The sequence below is a fragment of the Pleurodeles waltl genome, chromosome 1_2, assembly GCF_031143425.1.
Source record: "Pleurodeles waltl isolate 20211129_DDA chromosome 1_2, aPleWal1.hap1.20221129, whole genome shotgun sequence".
NCBI classification, from domain to species: Eukaryota; Metazoa; Chordata; class Amphibia; order Caudata; family Salamandridae; genus Pleurodeles; species Pleurodeles waltl.
This window is the reverse complement of record NC_090437.1, coordinates 264342670-264365269: the sequence shown is the minus strand read 5'-3', so window position 1 is coordinate 264365269 and position 22600 is coordinate 264342670. Positions and strand designations below refer to the sequence as shown.

The following is a 22600-nucleotide window of genomic DNA, read 5'->3' as shown; positions in this document are numbered from 1 at the left end:
GTGGAAAGTACTGCCAGCCTGTTGGCAGTACTTTCCACCATATTACCCACGACGACCAGGGTCGTAATGAGGGCCTATATGCCCTTATGACCAGAAGGGTCTGTTGGACATAACTAGATATTAAATATTACAGATTAAATCGTTCCCATCAATTGCTATTTTTTTCTACTCATTTTCATTATGTTTTTAATTCAAATATTAGTTTCTTTTGGAGAACCATGAGCAATCTACATAAATGACCCTTGTTGAATTTGAAATTGTATCTTGTCCTCAGAAATGTATAGCTTTCTATGTTCACCCATTGGTTTGACATCTGTTTTCACCACAAACTGCAAGAAGGCTGAAACTGCAAAAAAAATATAGGAACAATGGACTATGGTTTGAAAAAATGAAAATATAACATTTTTTTTTTTTCATCTATAATTGTTCATAAAAGTTGGGAGAGTGATTTTAATTCAGCAAACCTTTTGTAAATGCAAAAAATATACACTTTCTTTTTATTGCATAGCACCTTTTCCCATGGTTAACCTACATTTTGCTATATTTTAGGAATGTTTGTGGAAAAAAGTTATGAAGGCCTAAACGCAAAGTACCCAAAAGATAAAAAAACGGCTTAACACTGGGGATTGAAAACTACGTTCTTGATTTACTGTCATTGCAAGTGGACATACATCTCTGCAAAAATTATTTTAATGTGAAGGAAAACCATCACCTATACTAGAGCTTGATTTACAGTTTGGCAGAAGGATTACTCCAACAAAAAATATAATAGATATCTTGTCTGCTTTAAGCACATTATATCCTATAGCACTTGTAATAAGATGGATGGGATACCTGTCACTTTTGTGGTGGAGTAACCTGTCCATCAAACTCTGGCCCTTAGTACATATATGTTCACATTAGAAGCAAGACTAAGGACACATTTTTGCTTTCCCCTTCTGGAGTGGGATTTATGCTTTTTTGTGGTTGCCTCCTGGATAGGTGCAAGCCTATGTGTACAAATATACTATCCACAAGGTCACACTACATTTTCACAATGTTTCAAAATTTGGTTACTAGAAACTACACATTGGTGATCTGTGCTTTAAAAGTTTCTACAATGTATATTAGTATCTCCCTGGTGCCCAACATGTGCAAGGATCTTTCTTCTAGCATGTAAGTCTTAAAGTGGAACTCCGGAATCTCTTTCTTATAATTAAGATTGATCAGAGAGGTTACAGAAGTAGGGCGTGGAAAGTCATCAGCAATTATTCTTGTGTAAGGCACTGGTTGGTGAAAACAAGCAAACTACACCTTAAGACAGAGCGCATCTGCAGTCACTTTTATTGATGTGTTTTGAAACAAATTTGAAGCTTGCTTGAATCTTTTCTGAGTGTAAGAAGTAAAAACAAATGTTGATTGTTTTTTCCAAATATTTGTTTCTCCAGTGGGGTGCAGAATAAGCCAGCCCATGAGCCAAGGACTATAATCAAGGGGTGGTTAAAACTGAAAGACAAGTAGAGGCCAGGAGATGATCTGAAATGAAAAACAGCGAACTGCTACTATGGAAAATGTTCACCAGCAATCCTCTGCAACCCCATCAATGTAGACAGGAAACCACATTGAGCAGTAATGGAATTGGAAAGATGCTGATTATTCATAGCTGCAAGAAGGCGCTAATGGTATCTGAGAAGAACAGCGCTCTCAGCTTATCAACAGAGAATAAAACATATGGCGTGTTAAGTATATTCCATTTTCTCTCCATTTCGGCGTCCAAACTACTGGGATTGTCAGATGAATTGCCAAAGAACCTCCCCAGTTGTCAGTTAAAACATCATTGGCAGGGAGCATTTCCAAAGGTAAATTTATGCCTTTTTTTCAGAAACTAAATATGAAAAACACAGCATGCTCTTTCAAAAACAGCAGTACCTCCTTTGAATGTTGAGGTTTTGATAATTGTGTATTTTATCTTGAACACAATCATTGTTTTATTTGCTTGTGCGCTTCTGTTGGTCTCAAGAATTGTGTTTGGAGACTTTCGGGAAAAATATGCCAGCAGCATCAATGCTGAACATTGTGCTCATTTGGGAAAGTTACTGAATAAATTTGTGTCTAAAAGCAATGTCACCCATACATTTGGAATATTCATCAGTGGAGTAGTAGACACCAGATATAACATCTATCTTTAGGTTGCTTCCTCATTGCTCAAGTCAGAAAATTGTCTCACTAAATCGACGTCGATAATATTGTCCCGCCATAATGTCACATTCATTACATGGATGGACCACTACATTGCAATGTAAATATATATTTAGTATCGACCTCAATGCTCAAATCAGTAAATTATTGTATGCCAGTCACTATTTCAAGGTTGACACTATCAACTTCCATATACATTTTTACACCTATTACTACATTGAGAGATGTATTTACTATTCTGACCTCCACCCATTATCACATCACATCCTCTACATCTATCACTACAACAAGAGATAGGTATGTATTTACTATTCTTAACTCCAGCGATGCTTACTGCCACATCCTCTACATCTATCACCACATTAAGAAATAGCTATTTATTTACTGTTCTTAACTCCACCCATGTTTGTGTCACATCCTCTACATCTATCACTACATTGAGATAAAGCAATGTATTTACTGTTCATAACTCAACCTATGCTTACTGGCACATCCTCTACGTCTATCACCACATTGAGAGAGAGATAGGTACTTGTTTACTTTTTTTAACTCAACCTGCAGTTACCCTGGGAGATAGGTAGAGGTGGAGTTAATAACAGTAATTATATTCTTAACTTAGAGGTAATTTAATGTTATACATGTGTATTTTATCATGTGAAATAGTAACCACTCCTTACTGAGAGTGCAAAGGGAAGTAAACTACAATCTGTTAGTAAAGTCATCAAAGATTTTTCCCAATTGCCAGTGTGGACCTTTGTAAATTGACATGAATCATTGAAGGGGAGTCAACATCACTGATACATTTCAGAATTGTGAAGCCAGTGTGACTCACAATAAGGGGCAGGAACCAATGGCTGTAGTTAACAAGGGTTTACGTCAGGTTATTGATCAATTCAGTATATGGACATGCGAGAAGTATATTCAACAGAGGCATCAATACAGCAGGAAAGCTGAAATATTTCAATAAATTCAGCCAAAGCATAATAAGATAATAAGTAGAATTGCAATAGCCACTTCAATACAAAAATTGAGGATAAGAAATGGATGTTCTATAAGGAAACCTTTGTTCTCACTCCGAAACCAAAAAAAGTATAAAATCATCTAATCTTTAGAGAATTAGGATTTCTTTGGAAAGGGAGTCTCAGCAATCTCAGGTAAGGTGTCAGCATAGCGAAGACTTCAGTAGAAGTCTTCAGGGAAATGGAATAAGTGTTTAGCATGAAGCTTTATTCTTGTAAGAATGAAGGAAAATAGGGAAGTCTAATGGAATCTGTCCTAACAATTAACTGTATGAACATTAGTTAAAGGTGACAGAAGCTTCAACAACATTTGTATATTCCCATACTACCAGGAACCAATCAATTCACTACTAGTGATTGGCATTTACAACATCACCTTGATTTCCAATCCCACAGAAACTTAGGCAGTTACTGCAACCTCAAACCTCCCACGTTCCTGGTACATGATTAATATGAGGCTTCTTCAGCTTGTTAAGTGTCTACACTATTTGCCAAGTTTTCACTTCTTAAACCTCACTATCAGCAGTCTGATACATGCAATTGTCTCTTAACTATTGAAAATCATGAGAATCATGAGAATGCTCCTGTGAAGAAAGGAACACGCTGACAAAGCAAAATGCATTAAAAAAAAGAAGGCTGTAGTCAGGCTCACATTAGCTATGCATTTAACCTGTATTGCAAATATATGACTATACATGCACATGTGTAAGAAATAAATGCAAAGGTGAATCAAAAGAAAACATGCTTAGGTATGCGAACATAACTTCAAGTGTCAATATCAAACGTGAATAATGAATTGATGTAAGCATCTTTAACTGAACATTAGTGAACATGTGTATAAAACTACAGTTTCTGCAGTGATTACATTTCATTAATAGATTTAATGTTTCACTGTTAGAAATTGGGTCTCTAGTTGTCAGAGGTTTGCACTCTGCACAAGTAGGGACCACACTCCTAGTCAGGGCTAGTATAAGACAGAGAAAGTTTACCTGTGCTCACCCTCTGATAGCTTAGCACAGAGCAGTCAGGTTAAACTCAAGAGGCAATGTATAAAGTATTTGTGCACACACACAGTAACACATTGAAAACACCACAAAAGGTCACACTCTGAGAGGAAAGTCTTTTAGCACACACAGGGATTGGTCATAACAAAAGGGTTTGGATGTGGAGGGAGAGAGTGAATGCCTGTATGAGGTGTTGGTGTGGATGTATTGGGTGCATGTTTGTGAGAGGTATGCTTGTGAGTGGTGAATGTCTGCTCGGTGAGTAAAATGTGGGTGTTTATGTGTGTTGTGCTGAGGGGTGGTGGAGGTGGAGAGGGGTGCCATGGTGGGTGGGTGGCTGTTTGTTAGGGTGGTCACTCCAGGTATGGAAGATGTGCTGCATGTAGGCGTGTCAGTGGTTGTAGTGTCTGTGGGTGTGGTGATTAAGGTAAAGGTCTGCAGGTCTTCTGGTGTGCTGTCTGCAGGTAGGATGTGTTTGGTGGCTGGATCTGTGAATGTTGGTGTGGTGCCTACAGGTGTGTCAGGTGTGGTGTCTATGATGCTGGGGCAGGTTGTGTCTTTTGGTGTGTGTGCATGTGTATGTTGCTTATATGTATGTCTGTGGTGTGTCTTGTGGTGCTTTGGTTTGTCTGTGGTACCCTTGGCTGTTGAGGTGGATGCATGCCTGTCTGTGTTCTTTGGCTGGGTCGGGGAAAGGGGGACTGAGATTGGGAAGAGGGAGGTGGAGGAGGGACGGTAGACAAAGGGTAACTGGCTGCTGTCAGTGTGGAGGCCAGAGCCTGAAATTATCTCTGTTGGCTAGACAGTGCACCATGAATGCCCTCCAGGAATGCATTACTCTGTATTATCTGAGATTCCGTCCCCTGGATGGCAATTACGATGGTCGACTGACCCACAGAGATAGACATCAGGAGGACAATAGCCTCCTCACTGGAGGCAGCAGGGCTGCAGGGCTGGCAGTGACCGGAGCAGAGGTGCCTGTGGCAAAGGAGACACCCCTTCTTTTCAGTGAGCAGGCATTGAGAACTGGATGGGGAGCTACAAGGAGGGTGGTGATAGAAAGGGGGATGATGGACATAGATGGTGCTGGGATGGTCCCAGTTAGGTCCGCCACTGCCAGGGAGTGTCCACTGGGGGAGGATTCCAAAGATGAAGAACTCGATCCATTATTCCCCATGGCAATCGCCTCATCCTTCAGGCCACTGGATTCCTCGCTGTCAGTGTTCTTGTGACTGGAGGTCCCGTGGCCAGCAGCTTCCCCACTCGACATTGCTCCATCTCCTTCGCCTGCCAATGCTGATGCTGAAAAACAGAAAGTGAAGTAGGGTAATCACATTCTTTACATACCACTCACATCACACTCTACACCTCAGCAGCATAACATCTAGTTGTACAACACCCCCAGATAGCACTAGTTGAATGCCAACATCGTGTCACAACAAGATACAATGTACACCCCTCAACAAAACCTTGCCACACACAAACAATAGGTTTCCATTCAACAAGGACTCAAAACATATCCATAATACCACTAGAAATTATGTTTTATACTCATTACAATGTGGACTGAACCTTACAATGTACACGTGATGTAGGCAAAAACCAGTTAAGATTGTACAGGATGTATTGGCCTATTTATCATGCCAGCAAAACAGTTTTGTAGCCATTCACACCTACAGAATACGAGCATGGTACTAACATTCATAGCTTTGACATCAATGTATGTTATCCAATAGGAGTCTAGCAATACTTCCTTGGTTGCCCACATGTACGATGTCCAAACAGATGACACATTACAGAGGCCTCTATACATCCCTCACTTACCAAGGGGGGACACCTTGTAACGGGTCTGACTAAGCTTTGCAAGTATGGCATGTGAAATGTCAGATGGACATCAGAGCCTCAAATGATGCTGTCAATCATCAGAAAGCTGATGAAAAGTAGGAATTAATTTAAATTGTCAGGCTCTATGTGGCACATTGATAAGGATCAAGGGACACTGGAAAGGACAGAGTGCAAAGTCCTGAACAACTTACCATCATGATATTGGAAGTATTGTTCTATTAGTGGGAAGGAACAACCAGTAGGGTATGAAAAGCCATATAGTGATACATGTATGGCACAGTCACACATGGAGATCTTTGACCCTTTGTGCTTACCACATAGTCAGAGCTTTGAATCTTTCACATCATACATTAAACTGGCAAACAGATAAAAATGTGATAAGTCTGTATTTTCCCTCAAATATATCTCTAAACATGGTATATCTGTGTAAATATTTTAACACCACTGCCAATTATTGTGTAATACTAAATGTTGTTGGGTCAAAGTACATATGCTACACACTCTCTAATATGTCTCAAGACTCAAAATCTATCTGTACACATGTCCATCTACCCACACATATTACCTCAATCCTTCATTCAGCCACATCTGCTGAACATCATCATACACTCAACACTTCAAGCATTGATATTGCATTGCACTTACCTGCTTCTCTCCTGAATAGACCTATCCATACAGGGGTAGGCCCTCATCCACAAGCTTGTCCAGCTCTTCCGGCGAGAAGGCAGGGGCCCTATCACCTGCTGGATGTGGCATGATGGCTCCCAGAGGCAGTACACAGCAGCTCAGGTCATGGTCTTGCTGGCGGCAGAGTCAGAAGTCAAGTGAGAGATGAAGTATGAAATAGCGGTCACGTCCGCCATGTACAAGACTGTCACTGCCAGCGGACATCACCATTGACTCAAGACCGCCAAAGGCACAAATGTGTTCCAATGGCAAAGTCCACCATGGTTGTATCAGCCTACCGCCATGACGACATCCACTGGTGGAGTTAGGTCACTTTCTAATGTCCAATACAGAAGGTAAGGCAGCTGCCATTTCAAGGCTCATATCTAAATGACAACGTTTTTAAAGTTGTGTCACAAGCTGTGGTACATACATACAACATTGTGTTCACTGCTGGCTTTAAGCAAACATGTCGAAATGGTCATATATCTGGTACAGGATATAAATTTGATGTATATATGTATGTACATGTAATAGTATTGTCACCAGAGTAATGACAATCTGAAAATGGTATTTGCAGACTGACAATTGAGATGGTTATGGTGTGAACCAGGTACTCCCAGACTAGATATTTGATGTGTGTGAGTTCTATGCCCTGACTGTCAGGACAGTGGGATGGTTGTGTCCTATTCCACATTAAACACCTGTTGGCATTGGATGGGGGGCCAATTGTACCGTGTGTGTGTTCTTATGTTTCTGAAACATGTCACGTGCTATCCATACCCTCTAACATCATAATGGTGTGTGCTGGTAAAAACAAACTTGTATGGAGTTGTCAGTGTGTTTCCTCATTGCAGACCAAGGTGCATGTGTCTGAAGACTGACATAGGTGAGTGGTAAGCCTACACATACCTGACCATGGTAAGTTCGAAGGTTCCATGAGTTGGGACGTTTGAACTGACCTCTTTCTGCTTTAAGGGGTATGGTTATTTGAGAGCTATGGTATGGGTATGTGATAAGGCTTTAGCTGATGATACATTGAAACAATATGTTTGCCTTCTGGGATAGTGTAAAACTGACACGTCCCTAACTTCTGAAATCTGTGGGTTGGATAGTGCATGACACCTATGCTGTAACTCTGAAGTTAGAAGCAATACTTCACTATATGATCCTTGACATTCGCCTAACCTATAAGTGAATTACAGGTGATTTGAGTTATGTTTTTCATTATTAAACCATGCAAAATCTAGCCTGGTGATACAGTACATGTGTGTGGAACATTGCAAAGGTTTCACATTAGAGAGAAACTTTTTTGTGCAAGATGTGTCATACATAAATTGTATATGGTTCATAAATGACTCTAACATATGTTCTGTGGTTAAGTGGTATATATTGGGGAGTGCACAGCAAAATGAGTGACTTTAAACAAAACAGAACACAAAGTAAACAGTGAAGGGTTCAGTCATGGTGGATGAGATCATCAGGGTAGCTGCCACACCATTTGGGGACACAAGTCCAGTATCTTTGTACCATAGGTAAAGGTAAATAGAGATATGTCTAGAACAGTAAACAGGGTGTGTGTGTAACACACACACACAAGGGGAGCCAACCAGTAGAGGTTCACTTTCTGGAAGTGGTTTTGGTCTTGCATCTGCTCCTCCTGGATGTTTGGGGGGACGTCCATGTTTTTGTGGGTGGGGAGGGTTCAGCTACAGAGGCTGGGGTGTCTGAGGCATACCCTTCCCCTGGCAGGGCCTCCATTCCACTATCTCCGACAGATGTAGAAGGGCCTGATATTTCAATGCTAGTGGAAGAGGCCAGACGTTGGGCACTAAACCTACTCAGGGTGGAATTCATGTCTATCAGCGCCCCTACAATGGTGGCCAAGTGCGCATTTTGAGCCTGCCACTGCTGCCTGACTTCCTGGTGGTTGTCTCTCTGCAGGTGTCTGATCTCTCCCATCCTGTTAAGTATCTGGCCCATCACACCTTGGGATTCTTGGTAAGCTCCCAAGACTTGGGAGATGGTGTCCAGGCCAGTTGTGTCTCTAAAAGCCTCCATCCTCTGGCCCACACCATCCCACCCACGCACCCTACACCCATGTGCCTGCGCCCCTGGCACAGTTTGTCCACTCCCACTGGTAGCAGGTCCATCATTGTCTGGGTTCACAACAGGAGATTCAGGTATCTGTACTGGGGCACAAGATGGAAGGCACTGCCCTTAGGACACAGGTTTGGTGGTGGATGGTTGCCTGTGATGTTTTTGCAACAGGGCTGGGAGGAGTCGATGTGGGCAGGGTTATGCTCACAGTTGTTGACTGACCAGGTGTCCCACATAGGCCAGCTTCATCCTCAATGTCCACACATCCAGGGGTGTTTTCCTCACTGGGGCTTTCATCCAGAGTGGTAGTGACAGTCTCTGGTATCCTCTCCATTGTGACAATGGCAAGGTTACCTTTAGGAGAAGTAGAACGCACATTCGTTAAAAGTAATGCAAAAGGTGATCAAAGTTTGACCACTAGGCATGCTACGTGACATACACACAAAGCCTTTATGTGATCCCATGACATGACAATGACACCTGCTTCCAAATCTGGGTTAGAGCTATGTGGGGCACAGAGATTTCCAATTGCATACACCATGCTCCAAGATCTTGGTGGATCTTGGTGATTAGAAGACTTTTCATTGACACATATCTGGTCTGAGTAAAGACATGTCATTGTAAAGCTGTCTCCTAGTAAGGTGTATAGCATCATTGAGTCAACTAACAGCTGCTGCCAAATGTACTATGGTGACAGAGCTGGCCAACAGTATGGGAGTTAACATTTAACCTGGGCCTCAGTATGGGTGTACTGTAATTACATCCAGCCTCCTATGTAGTTTTCCCTACTAGGTGAGCACATGACATTGTTTGGATCGAAATTTGAGGGGCCATTTTAGTAGGAACACAGCTGCAGCTGTGTTACTTATGTTAGTAGTGATAGTAGGGCATAGCATTGATGTCCATAGACTGTACAATAGTGGAGCATTCAGGTGTGTTGAATTGATTGCTAGTTTCAAGTGCGAGGCTATTTTACTTGTGGTACACTGTTCTGGTTTTCTTAAAGGTGGAACAGTGCCTGCTGGGAGTTGTAGTGTTGTCAGTCCCTGTAATCCCCATGCCATACACAGATAATGTGCCTCCAGGTGAGTTTAGTTGATAGGAGGTATGCCTGAAAGGGGTATTTGGACATTTGGACACAGGAGTGGTGGATGGCTTGCTTGTTGAGGTGGCCAAAGGTGATCAGTAAGCATGCAAGGCAAAACATTTTGATGAGATTAATGGTGTAGTGACTTACCCGAATTCCCTCTTCCAGGTATTCCTGTCAGGCCCTTAGGATGCAGGATGTCCAAGACCTTCTCCTCCCATAATGTGAAAGTTGGGGGAGGAGGCGGGGGCCCACCGCCAGTCTTGAGGCCCACCTGCTGGTGCCTGGCAGCCATGGAACAGACCTTACCCCTGCGGTAGTTCCACTTCTTCCTGATGTCTTCCCTTGTGTGTGGATGGCTGCCTACAGAATTTACCCTGTTGACTATCCTTTGCCACAGCTCCATTTTCATGGTAATATACGTGTGCTGGACTTGTGCTCCAAATAGGTGTGGCTCTACTCTGGTAATTTCATCCACCATGACCATCAAATCATCATCAGTGAAACATGGATGTTTTTGTGGGGACATAGTAGTGGAGGGCAAGATGGTGAGGTACAAGAAATGGAAAATAAAATAAATTGGTGATGAGGTAAGAGTGCGGTGATGTGAATGGGTGAAGGTTGGTGTCTATTGTGTGGGGTACTCATTTGTGTGTTGTGTGTGTTGTGCAAGTGTGGGATAACTGCAAGGTGAAATGTGTAGGGGTGCCTATTGCATGCTTTGTGATACATTTTTTCAGTAGCATCTATCTGGCTGTGTTTGGCATTTTTGCTGCAAATTTTTGTGGGCGTGACAGGTTGTGTTTTATAGTGCAATGTGTAGGTGTGTTGGGTGTGTGGATATGTGTCAGGCGTAGGGTTTTAAATGTGGTGTATCACTGATGTAACCTCTGACCCCAGTCTGTCCAAAAGACCGCAAAACTTGTAATGAGGCCCTTTATCTTTTTTTTGGAGCTCAAAATCGTCAAGTCGAACTAGTCTGTAGGCTGTAAGCAATGATGAGGTCCACAAGGCTAGATAGCATCTTGCTGTGCATCCACCAAAACTGATTAATTGCTGTGGATAAGCTTGTAGCAAGAGGAACCTGTTTCTTCAACCCAACAAATTAGTGCATTACGTTGCTTGGCTTGGATGGTTGATCCTGGCACTTCAGAGGTCTTGAGGTTGAAAAGCTTTCAAAGTTCCAACTTTTCAGAGTTTTTAGGAGAAGTCCAGTTAGACACAGCAAAGGTCAACGGACCTCAGAAACAGCCTTTGGGGGGGTCAGACTCACCATAACAGAGACCACTAGCAGGTTACAGTCCAAGTCCAATTACTACTGGCAAGCTTGGCACTCAGGAAGAATGAATTTGGCAGATTGTTGTGTCCCTGTCCCCTCACAAGAGGTAAGCCAATTGACCACTGGAGCCCATTTATTTGTCCTGGGTACAAGTGGAAGCAGGTCCAGTTCTTCAGGTCACGTTGCAGGTCTCAAACAGCAGGCACAGTCCTTCTGCTCTTCCACAGGGCCAGAAAGTGTTCTGAGGAGGGTGCCATTGGGTAGCACATTTATGCTAGGCATTAGCTAGTGGGTGGGAATGACTCCTGACTCCTTAATGACAAATGGGGTAACAATTCCCAGGGGCAACCCTATCCACTTTTCTTGCAGTTCCTGTTTGCCTTACTGCAAACAATCCAACAGTACACCTTATTTCCAAAATTCAAGCTGGAGAAACCCTTCTCTCTTTGTGCAGAGGCTGGGTGCCCACCCAGAATTGTTTTCAGGGTAATATGCTGTCCTCTACTCTGTGGTAACTCAAAACCAGTTCTGAAGGTAGCTCTCCTCCCACTGGGTTTGGTACCAACCTGACTAGGGGGATAAAGGCGAATTCTTTCCAAGTGTCATTTGACATTTACTTGTGACCGAGCAGGCAAACATAAGGCAATCATACACATCTAGTGACCAGTCAGATAGGCTGGTTTGACAGGTCAATATTTTGTTCTGTTTTATTGGCTGTTTGTGGGGTTGTTTATGGTCTGCAAGGCCCATTTTACTATTGATTTCCCTGATACTGAATCAAACATTGCTCGCAACAAGCTCAAATCCATGCAGTCTGCATACCTTGTAAAACACTGATAGAGCGTGTATTTGCAAGATTGAAAACTGACGCAATACCGAAGCATGGGCCACTTGTTTGGCTATCAAATTTACTAATGGGGCCGCTTTTATTTTGGTTCCTGGGCCTATGTTTTGTCCCAGTCCCATCATGTTGCAAGACCACTGAAGAGTAAGTTACAGTAATACTGCAGGATTGTAAGTTACTTTTTTTTTGCTAGGTTTTTCAAACAAAACAAAATCTCAAGTATCTTGGCCTCACTGCTAGTATTTAAATAATGTTTTTTTGGGCACGTCTTGCACTTCTTTATTGATAGATCCAGTCCTTATCCTATGCGCTAAAACTTTGGTTTCAAGAAAAGAACCTATAAATGTACAATCCCAAATTCTATAAAAAAATGTACCGCTGCAAATTGCTGCTTTCTGCTAGAAAAAATCATTATCATGCAACATGGGGGTTTTAAATATCCCACTATTTTTGGCATGGCCCACCACAGCCACCAACAGCAGTCAGGCTGCATTGACTGCCACAGGTCCAAACCTTAATCGCGTGTTATGACTCACTGCGGCTTATTCTTGACAGCCCCAGCTGAGAGGTCATTGTCATATCCTTCGCCAGCTTTAAGTTGTTTCTTATTCCCTGATAGGTCCTTGGAGAGATTCCATGCACAATTTGTCTTACACACCGCTCTGATTACACAGTGCTGGATCTCGGCCAATAGAAAGCATTGGCGCGAAGGAGGACCTCAGGGCGAAAGACCTAGTTATTACTTTTCTATAAATTATTTTTAAAATACTTATGCGGACTTGGCTAGGACTCAAGCCCTCCACAAAACAAATTCATATTAAACCTTAAAGGTAAAAGCTACAGCAGAGAACAGGGTCGGTTAAGCAACGCACTACATTTCTCACAGAGTTGGCAAATGTGGAAATATTTCTTCTTAGCCTTTAGGTTCTGACAGCTACAAGAACAAGTATTAGTCAATGCATGGCCCCATAAACGTAATATATTTGTTTTGTACAACGTAGATACGATGACGTCATTGAAACGTATTCTGATCCCCTCCAACCGCATGCCTCACATTTACTGCTGTGTATTAAATATTGAATGTAATGTACCATCGCTGCAGTGACTAAAAAAAACACCTGAAATGTATTGATTCTTGCTAATCAAATCTGGTGTAATATAGTTTGAGCAAATGTAAGACCTCCAACTCACAAGACACATTTTTTGCAGCTAAATATTTGCACCAGGCGTCACTGAAAGTCCGCCCTCGCTCTAGAAAAATGGAAGAAAATCTCTGCAATCAGGAGGAATGAAGTTAAAGAATGCTAAAGAATGCTAGGAAAAGTATCTCATGCCATGGAAATAGGTAATTGGTGAAAAAAGTATCTATTGTTATTTTATCACTTGCAGGTGGATCGTGTCTAAATATTTGGGAAATGTTGTACGATGTGTGAGAAATCTCTGGATTATTTATGGGGAAACAGCATAGGACAGTGATGCAAGTCTTCTTCCTGCACTACCCTACGCCAATGTGAAAGGGCAGAAATGCACCATATGTATGCAGTATGGTGCATTCCTGTCATTTCTCCCTGCACTGTGAACAATTGGCTGCCTAGAGCCAACGCAGGCATCCTTGCACCATGGTGCAATGGTGTCTGCATTGCATGCAGGATTGTTTTTGTGCAGTAAGGGCAGCCTCTGGCACAAAAATATTCACATGAGACATTTTCCTCTTTCTATGTGTGCTGCAGAATGCCCCAGGTTGACGTGATCAAGTAAATCTGTGGATGAGTCAAAATCCATGGGTGTTTCATGACAAAACCCACCTCAAAGCCCATGCAATGCCTCCCTGTCCCAGAGTAAGGCAATGCAGCAACTTGCTCTGCTTTGTTTTACTCGATATTTATGAGGCCATTCAAAGCCATGCAAAGTGGCTTTGTGTGGCCACATAGATATGGTTGAGGAGATTGCGCCTCCAGAGTATCGATTGATCATATTGATGGTGTACAAAAATGTTCAGATTGATTTTAAAAAAATCTTAAAGTTTTGTTCTTATTCTATTGACTTTGCAATGCAGTTTGTGATGAGTCAATGTTTTGAAAAACATTTTCAAAATGTGAGCTATGTATGGAGTCTGCCCAATTCTGGGAACTCTCTTTTTGTATAAATGAGTAACTTCAAGTTTTCATATGCAAGTGGAAGCGGTTCACGGTGCTAATGGTTTTTGAACTATTTTGTAGCGCGAAATGTGTCCTTGCACCAAACATTGGGGATAGGATGCATTTTGCACTACAATACATCAATAAATGACAACCTGTTTTTGGTGTAATTATGTATGATTTCACATAATTTTGCCAAGATTTGCCATAAATATGCAAAAATCAATTTATAGGCATTTCGCCCACCCCTGGTCAGGAGACTTCTTGTGTGCAAGAAAATGTATGAGATTTGAAAGACTCCCACATATATTGTCAACATTATTCTCATAGGGGAGTTGTTCAAAAACAGGCAGCTTATTAGGGGTGATCCTGTGTCTGGATCCATCTTAATTAGTGTGTTTTCTGAGTTGATGGTATAATTACTGTTTGTTTATACAACAATTTTGATTTGTTGGTTTCTTTCAAGCATATGGAACTCTCTTTAACTTATTTATTTATTTGCATACTCTATTTATATAGCTCTACAATCATCCTGAAGGGATACGCCGGTGCCGGACTATATAGCACCTTGACTAGAGAAACACTATTCAGGAAATAGCCAGGTTTTCTGCCTCTTGCAATCAGTAAGAAGGTCTGGTGTGTGGCGGAAGTTGAGAGTCAAGAGACAAAGAATTTCAATCGGTAGCTGATAAATGGTTAAAGGAGCAACCACCCCTTCTGGCTTTATTAATGCACTTGGCCTCACCATAGCTAATCTTGCAGATCGAACTGCCTGTGAAGGCTTGTAAAAGGTGTAATGTGGCTGGCCCAGTATCATATAGTGCCCTATGTACAAGAAAAACAGAAGCTTGAATTTCGTCATCTTGTGTACTGGTAGCCAATGGAGTGAATTAAAGCAGGCAGACTATTACAGATGAGTCTAGCTGCCATGTTCTGAATAGATTGCAGATGGGTAAATAAGTAGTCAGTCATTCTTAGGTATAGGCACTAAACAAACACAAGAGCAACCCAGAATGTCCACGTGAACCTGGGTATAATTATCACAAAACACATATCCACGTGAAAATAATTTTCAATCAATTTAAATATTATAGCAGAAAAATCTTGCTTGTCCTGCTATAATGAGTTTCAAGTGGATATGTGTTGTGTGGTAATTCCTAGGTATAGAGCATTCCTGTAGTCCAGCCTACTCAAAATTAATATTTGTGTGACTGTACTGCACCAGACAAGACAAAAGCATTTGCCAGAGGTTGCATCTATCTGGCCTTGCATGGACAGGGTGTCATCTATTAGAAAGCCACGATTCTTGGCTTCTCTCTTTGGTTTTGAAGCAGGGCCTTGGAGTGATGGCCACAAGGGTTAATTCCATATTTAACAAGCTCCACCAAATAGCAGTATCTCGATTTTCTCAGCATCAAGTTTCACGCATTGAAACTTCATCCGTGTGGGAACATCTGAGTGGAAGGAGCTGAGATTGTCCTGAGTCTCTCTATGATTTCATGGAGATGATAAGCTGAGTATTGTCAGCATAGAGAATGATCTTGAAGCCTCAGGTCCTGGCAATACCCACTAGAGAGGACACAGAGATACTGAACACGGTGAGGGTCAGTAAAGAACCCTGTGGAACACTGAATTTGGAGAAATGAGGATTGGCCCTTAAAGAAGTCAGTTGAACTGACTGAGATCTGTTATTTAAGAAAGATCCAAATCATTGCAGAGCTTCAAATGTACACTAATGACCCCTGAAATTGGCAAGCATTATGCTAGTGCCGCAGCCCATGGAAGTTTCACTTTAAATGGGTATTACCAAATGTTTCTCTCAAGTTCCATTTTTGTACCATCTAGTAAACAATTCTTGCCGAGAATCTTTAAAAGTTATCTATCCAGGTTGTATGAAAGGAACTCATAAAGAGACTGCAAAGACTGCATAACCATGCTGCTAGAATGTGCCTAAGTGTTCTTAAACGTGACCAAATCAAACCAGTCCTGAAAATCACTTTTCTGGCTTCCATTGTATGTACAGATTAAGGCCCATATTTATACTTTTTTAGCGCCGCATTTGTGTTGTTTTTTTACCCAAAATCAGCACAAATTTACAAAATACAATTCTATTTTGTAAGTTTGCACCGATTTTGCGTAAGAAAACGACGCAAATGCGGCGCTAAAAAAGTATAAATATGGGACTACGTTTTCTTGAAGACTGCTGGGGAATAGGTCAAAGATCCTGACAATATTTTCCTTCACCATTCAATAACCAGAAACCTTCAGTTGTCGACTGAGCACCTCATTACCCAAAGGTAATTCAAATAATTTAACCCGAAAGACAGACCAAGAGGTGTAAAGGTCCATTAGCTATGGAAGTATGAGGACGCAAACCTGAAAACCAAATCAAACTAAGTGCAGAGGAGAAAACCTAGGAAGGGAAATCTTTCCATACTCACATACACCAATGTTTTCTATGTAGCAGTAAAGCTCCACCTTCATTGATTAGTCGTCAAATACCCCACATTGCACCCAAAGCTGATTGTTGCTTTTCTAGACTCTCAGCTCATAAATGAGGAATGCAGCACTCTAAAACACCCTTTCATCAATAAATTAAAAACATAAATAAATGAATAGGTATTTCACTATGCACATATTTTGTTATAATAGCTCTGTGATTCATTATGCGTCAGAAGATTCTGGTTTAGCACTCAAGATTTTTACCTGTTGCTATAAAAACAAGAAACACAACTTGTTCATGTATTAGATTCAAAATGGTCGCAGTCATTTTAATAAACTAATCAACACATCTATTTATGCTTCATTAACACAAAAAGCATCTTGAATTGTGTATCCTCATTACTCATCCAATCTGTATTTCAAAATGTGTAAGCGGGCAATTTCTCTACTTATTGGGCAGAGTCTTTGCATGCCGACATTGAACAGAAGCAACGCTACACCACTTTCTTCCTAAGAAAAAAGGTTCACATACTTACACATTTCAGACATCACAGACCTTGAAGATACCTTTTATGAAATGCTATTTTTGGTTGAGGAAAATGAGTTTTAGTGTTTTAAGTCATTTGGGATTTATAATGTCATTAGAGTTAATAGTTTTCAACTCACCTTCCGCATGCCTCTTCCAAGATCTTCACCATAGTTTGTTCCCAGAATTTCAAAAAAAATGTTTGGATTTCCTCCAGTTTCACCAAACTCCAGTGTGCCGGTCAAGCCAACTACGACACCCTATCGAAAGATAATATTGTATTTATTTAAAAAGAAAATCATGCTATATTCATCTAGAAATAGTACCAATTTGTAAGAGACCCTTAGACACATTTAATATGCATTTAAGCACTAAACATGAGTTGTCACTATAAATGTGAGATCATTCTACAAATCAGTAATATGGAAACCAGTAGTGAATGTGATGTACTAGGTGTACTATTATGAAATTATTGCCACCAAAATTTAGTAAATAATGATTTTACAATAAAAATGTTTTAAACATGCATGCTATTCCCTTCAGTAACTATAACACTAATAAGACCACAATTTGAGCACTCCACCTATGGAGTGAAGTTTTCTCACAGACCAATTACTACCTGGGACGTTTTGGGGCCTGTGTGTAAAGATTTTGCTTCTGGTCGCAAATGGGCTTTTCCAAAATTGAAGTGTAATTTGTGAATTCACAAAATACTGCTTCCGCCAGAAAAATAAAATAAAAATATGAGCTGCAACTGATTAAACTTTTCCAGTATTTGATAAGCACACTCTTGCATAAACTGAGAGTTGATTGCATTGTAAAAAAAAAGGATAGAGAAAGACTTAAGTAGTAAAATCAACCTAACGGGGAGCGCCCCCTTTGCATACAATATGCCTGGCGCAGGCATAATGTAGCCCACAGGGTTACAGAGTGGCGCAATGCATGCATTAAAGCCACACTTTAAATAGGGAGTGGGGATTTCAGCCTTGTTGGGCCACATTAACATCAAAAACAATGATGTTAATGTGGCACATGGTGGTGCTACAGCATTATAAATATGCCCCATAGTGTATCCGAATTTTAGGTCTACCTTAGCGACAGCTTCGGTTGTCTTACTAGGCTATTACTCCATCCCCCACAGAAACAAAATCAAATATAATATACATACCTGGAAGGTCAGGATGCTTCATCCACTGGCTTGTTAAGGTGCCTTTCACATTTTGTTTCTGTGTACCACAGCACACAGCTTGGAGGACTGGGTCAGCCAACTTTACCAACTGACTCCCTTCACTTCGAGTGACTGCACAAAGTCTGTGTCCATTGTTCACATCTGCCTAAGAATAGTTCCTATCTCTTCAGTGACAAAACTGGTTTAGGTTGAGATTGTTTTATTTTATTTATTTCTTTTAGTAATTTTAAATATCAGCTATTTATTTGGCCTGCACTTTGTGCACCTAGTTAGACGATCATTAATTCCCTGTCTCCTATTTGAAGTTATAAAGTGTTATAGTCCCATTGTAGATGCCTGCAATGCGAGTACTCTATTATGCGGTAATTTATCCTTGTCTACTTAACAAATTAGTAAAAGAATGGCACAAATGAAAGGGTTTATGTTTTTTTCTAAAAAAAAAAGCATCAATAGTGAAATGGCCACATGACAACTTTTTAAATTTAAAATGTGGTATACGCACGTGTAGCAGCCACGTTTATTTTTTATTTTTTTCTTTTCTTTTTCTTTCTGTGGCATGTATTTGCAATATAACAATTAAAAAAAGAACCATCTCGCAGCTTGCAAAGTCAGACCTATTGTTTTCTCACAGCACTTAGGTACGAGAAAGTTTAAAACTGGCATTAGCCAATACCTTTTGAATTTAGTAAAACGAAATAGGCAAAGGGTCTGCCCAATTCGGTCATTGCCTAACTTTACTGTGATTGATTGAATTTTATTCTATCAAAAAGAACACCTCCACACACAATGTAGTTCTCTTCAGTTCCAGCATTCAATACAATAAAGATTTTTTTTAAATGATGTCATAACAAAACAAACATTGAGAAAGCCAAAAGGTTGTTAATGTCCGATTTACTAAATTTACTTATGCTTGTTTATTTTTGATTCATGTATATGCCTAAACACATTTTACTCTCTGCAAATGTTTCACCTGGTGCAGAGTTAACTGTTTTTGGATCACCCCTAAAATGCATATTTTGCAACCATTCCATTCAAAGGGACATTCCGTGCCTCGTGCTTTAAATGCTTGGAATTTTTCTTAGTGAATAAGCCTGTGAGGACTTCATCATAACTGAATGGGGAATACCGCTTCAGTAATCCCACACTACAAATTTAGGATAACTTCAATATCAACAGTTAAGAGATATAGGTATACTACAGTATTCAAAGTAGGACCCTGAGTCGCCCTTTTGTAATTGGGAATTACCATTGGAATTGGTTTTAACACACTATGGGGCATATTTAAGAAAAGTGGTGCTGCACTGTGTGCAGCACCACTTTTCTTGTGCCCTTTACCCCCTACCGCCAGCATATGTGCGTCAGATTTAAAATACGGCGCACTATGGCTCAGGGTAGGAGGCAATAGCGTCATTTTTCATGACGCTATTGATGTACTCTGCAGGAGTAGTGCCAAATTATTGGTGCTACTCCTGCAGAATACGTGATTAATGGAAGCCCCCTTTTAACGTCTGCTCTGAGAAGGAATTAAAAGTGCCATAAAAAATGATGCAAGGAAATCTGTTAGATTTCCTTGTGCCATTTTTTCGCCCCCCCCCTAATGGGGGAACTCCCGCTTTGCATATATTATGCCTGGCGCAGGCATAATGTAGCTCAAAGGGTTACAAAGTGGTGCAATGTATGCACTGTACCAATTTGTAATTGTGGTGCGCGGATTTTCGCCTCATTGGGCCACATTAGCGTAAAACAAATAAAAACGCTAATGTGGAGCAAGGTGGCGCTAGGGGCTTATAAATATGCCCCTAGAGTCCCACGGTAATTCCATATTTTTTCCTGTTTCTAACCCAGTAATTTCACCTGCATTTAGGTGTAGTGCCTGGCTGTGAAAAATCACTTGTGGTTTCTTTCATTTGTTGTAAACCCAATTCAGTCCTTGGAACGTCTGTTCTGCCAAATTCTGGATTATGGGCCTTATTAAACAACTCATTTACTGAAATATCTTCCTCTTAAAGCCACTCATTAATGTACGTGAAAGCAAAAAAAAACTGTTTGTGTCGAATTGTCAAGCAAATCCCCCGCTCTTGCCGTCCTCTGTCTCAGTTACTCTGCCCTCCTGACTATCCTGTCAATGTGGCCTGCCAATGCATCCCACACAAAAGGTCAGCAGGCTGCAAGTATCATTACTTATGACATACTGAGCAACCCTTTTAGGTCTTGGTTGACATCTGTCAAACAAAACGTTTTTTTAATTAAATCAGGTGGCTTTGGCGGTTTTTGGATTGCCTCTTTAATCATTGGCTTGAGACTTTGTTAATCACAGCTAGGCTGAGGTCCGAAGAGTATTTCTCTCCATCGGTGAAAATGCCTTTTAGGGTGTATCTTTTCCCTTCAATGAGGTGCTTTCATTGAAATGCACGAAGGACTCATTAACAACTATAGGTACCTTTTCCCGATGCTACCGGATTTCTCCTACGTTCCTCTTCCCATTGGCCCTCACTCATTCCCTGTGTTCTCCTCACTCCCCCACCCCTACCCTATCATATCTCATCCTGCCCCTCCTTGCTGCAATAGCTGTACCTCAATACAACACTTGCCACTTTCAGTATCTCCACCCCACCCCCACCATCCTAGTGACCTCCTTGTTTCCTGCTTTCTATGGCCTCGTATTTCTCTCATTCATTTCCTTGTGCATACTTTGCTCGCCACCCGTGACCTCTCACATCTTCCTCTTCCCCCATCACTGATTGCCCTGCGTTCTTCTTGTTCCATGCCCACTAGCCTCCTCAGTGCCACCTCCCTCATGACAGCTTCTTGTAAGTACTGCTAGGACCAGGTATTTATTGGGTTCATTGAATTGAAAAGAAAGCTATTTGGAACCTATACTTAAGCCCCTTGCCTTCAATATGGTCCTCTTTTTATTTCTAAATTAAAAGAAGCTTGGGTGTCAAGAAAACCTTTTTTTCTATCATAATATATATCAGAGATAATGAATAAGGACTATAATGAAAGCTGCCTTGCCATGTGACTTGGACTTAGAAACAAAAACAGAAATGTACCAGAGACAAAAAAAAACTCAATAATATCTACCATTTGGTTCTTTGTCTGCCTATACGGTACTTAGCTGCATGCATTAGCGAAGCAATGCTTTAACCTGCGGCCTTACCAATGCTTGATTAAGTTTATATCCACTTATTAGGTCCTTCGTTGTCTTGAAAGTGACCATCATCCCCCATTTTGTTTTTTATACCCGTGTTTCCGTCTCTTGGGGAATCCCACAGAAGATCATGTAAACGATTAAACTTCATTTGAGTGACAATTGACTAGAAAAATATGCGGTAGTCACTGGTAGAGTCAGCTCAGCAGACTTTATCTTTATTGAAGCATTGAACTCAGTTTTTCAATGTCTTAAATCTGATGCTAGTGAGGTGTTTGCGATCCAAGGTAATTGATAAAGTGAGACACATGAGATATATAAGTTAATCTGACTTGAAAGCCCAATAGGGTTGTGGAATAATGCAGAAACCCAATTAGGGAACTCTGAATGGCTAGTAAGACAACAAGCAGGGAAATGGACACCATACAGTTGTAACAAAAATGTCAATGTGCAGATATACACTAAGCTAAAACAAAGGTATGATGCCAGACATCTAAATAGTGTAAATGCACACTTACACAATACAGTTCCTTAATTTATCATAGATGACATAGCTATCCATTCAGTACTTTCAGAAAAGCAGGCTGTCTCTTATAAATTCCTATAATGGTGTCTCATCCACTGTAAACGCCATATGAAAATGGTTTACAGTTGTTACGACCAGAGCCCATCTTTTAAAACAAGGTCACCTGCTCTGCAGCTGGTGTAAGAGGTGATGCACAGATTGCATAAAGCCACATGCAGCCATGTGTTTAGACACATTTTCATGCAGAGTGAGAAATACTGTTGTCTGATTTAGCTTGGCATTTTCACTTAGGTAGCACTGTGGTCAATCACAAATTCTATAACTTGTCATAGTCTCCTGTGCCAGCATTAGGGAGATTCATGTACTGAACTTTCATGCTGGGACAGTTAATTGCTCTGTTAGATGAACTGATAGATCAAAGTCGCGAGAGCACACCATGTCCATCATGGGGGGAGTTAGCTTCTCCTGGCGCAACAAAAGAACACAATGGAATCTCCACAGCTGTTATATGTACCACTTTGTGAATTGGCTTAAAGGAGCTTCCAATGATGGATCAAAGGAGGACATGTATTCTCCAGCCTTCACATGAGGTTTAGTTGAAGTATT

General features: G+C 40.9%; 1 protein-coding gene across 2 annotated transcripts in view; it reads right to left on the bottom strand.

Moving 5' to 3' along the window:
- GRID2 (glutamate ionotropic receptor delta type subunit 2) overlaps window positions 1-22600 on the bottom strand; it is a 2834743-nt gene that overhangs the window by 1214923 nt on the left and 1597220 nt on the right. For both annotated transcript variants that reach the window (XM_069238009.1, XM_069238018.1), the window contains exon 8: window positions 17269-17388. In XM_069238009.1, coding sequence (XP_069094110.1) covers window positions 17269-17388 — 120 coding nt within the window. The remainder of the gene's footprint in view (window positions 1-17268; window positions 17389-22600) is intronic.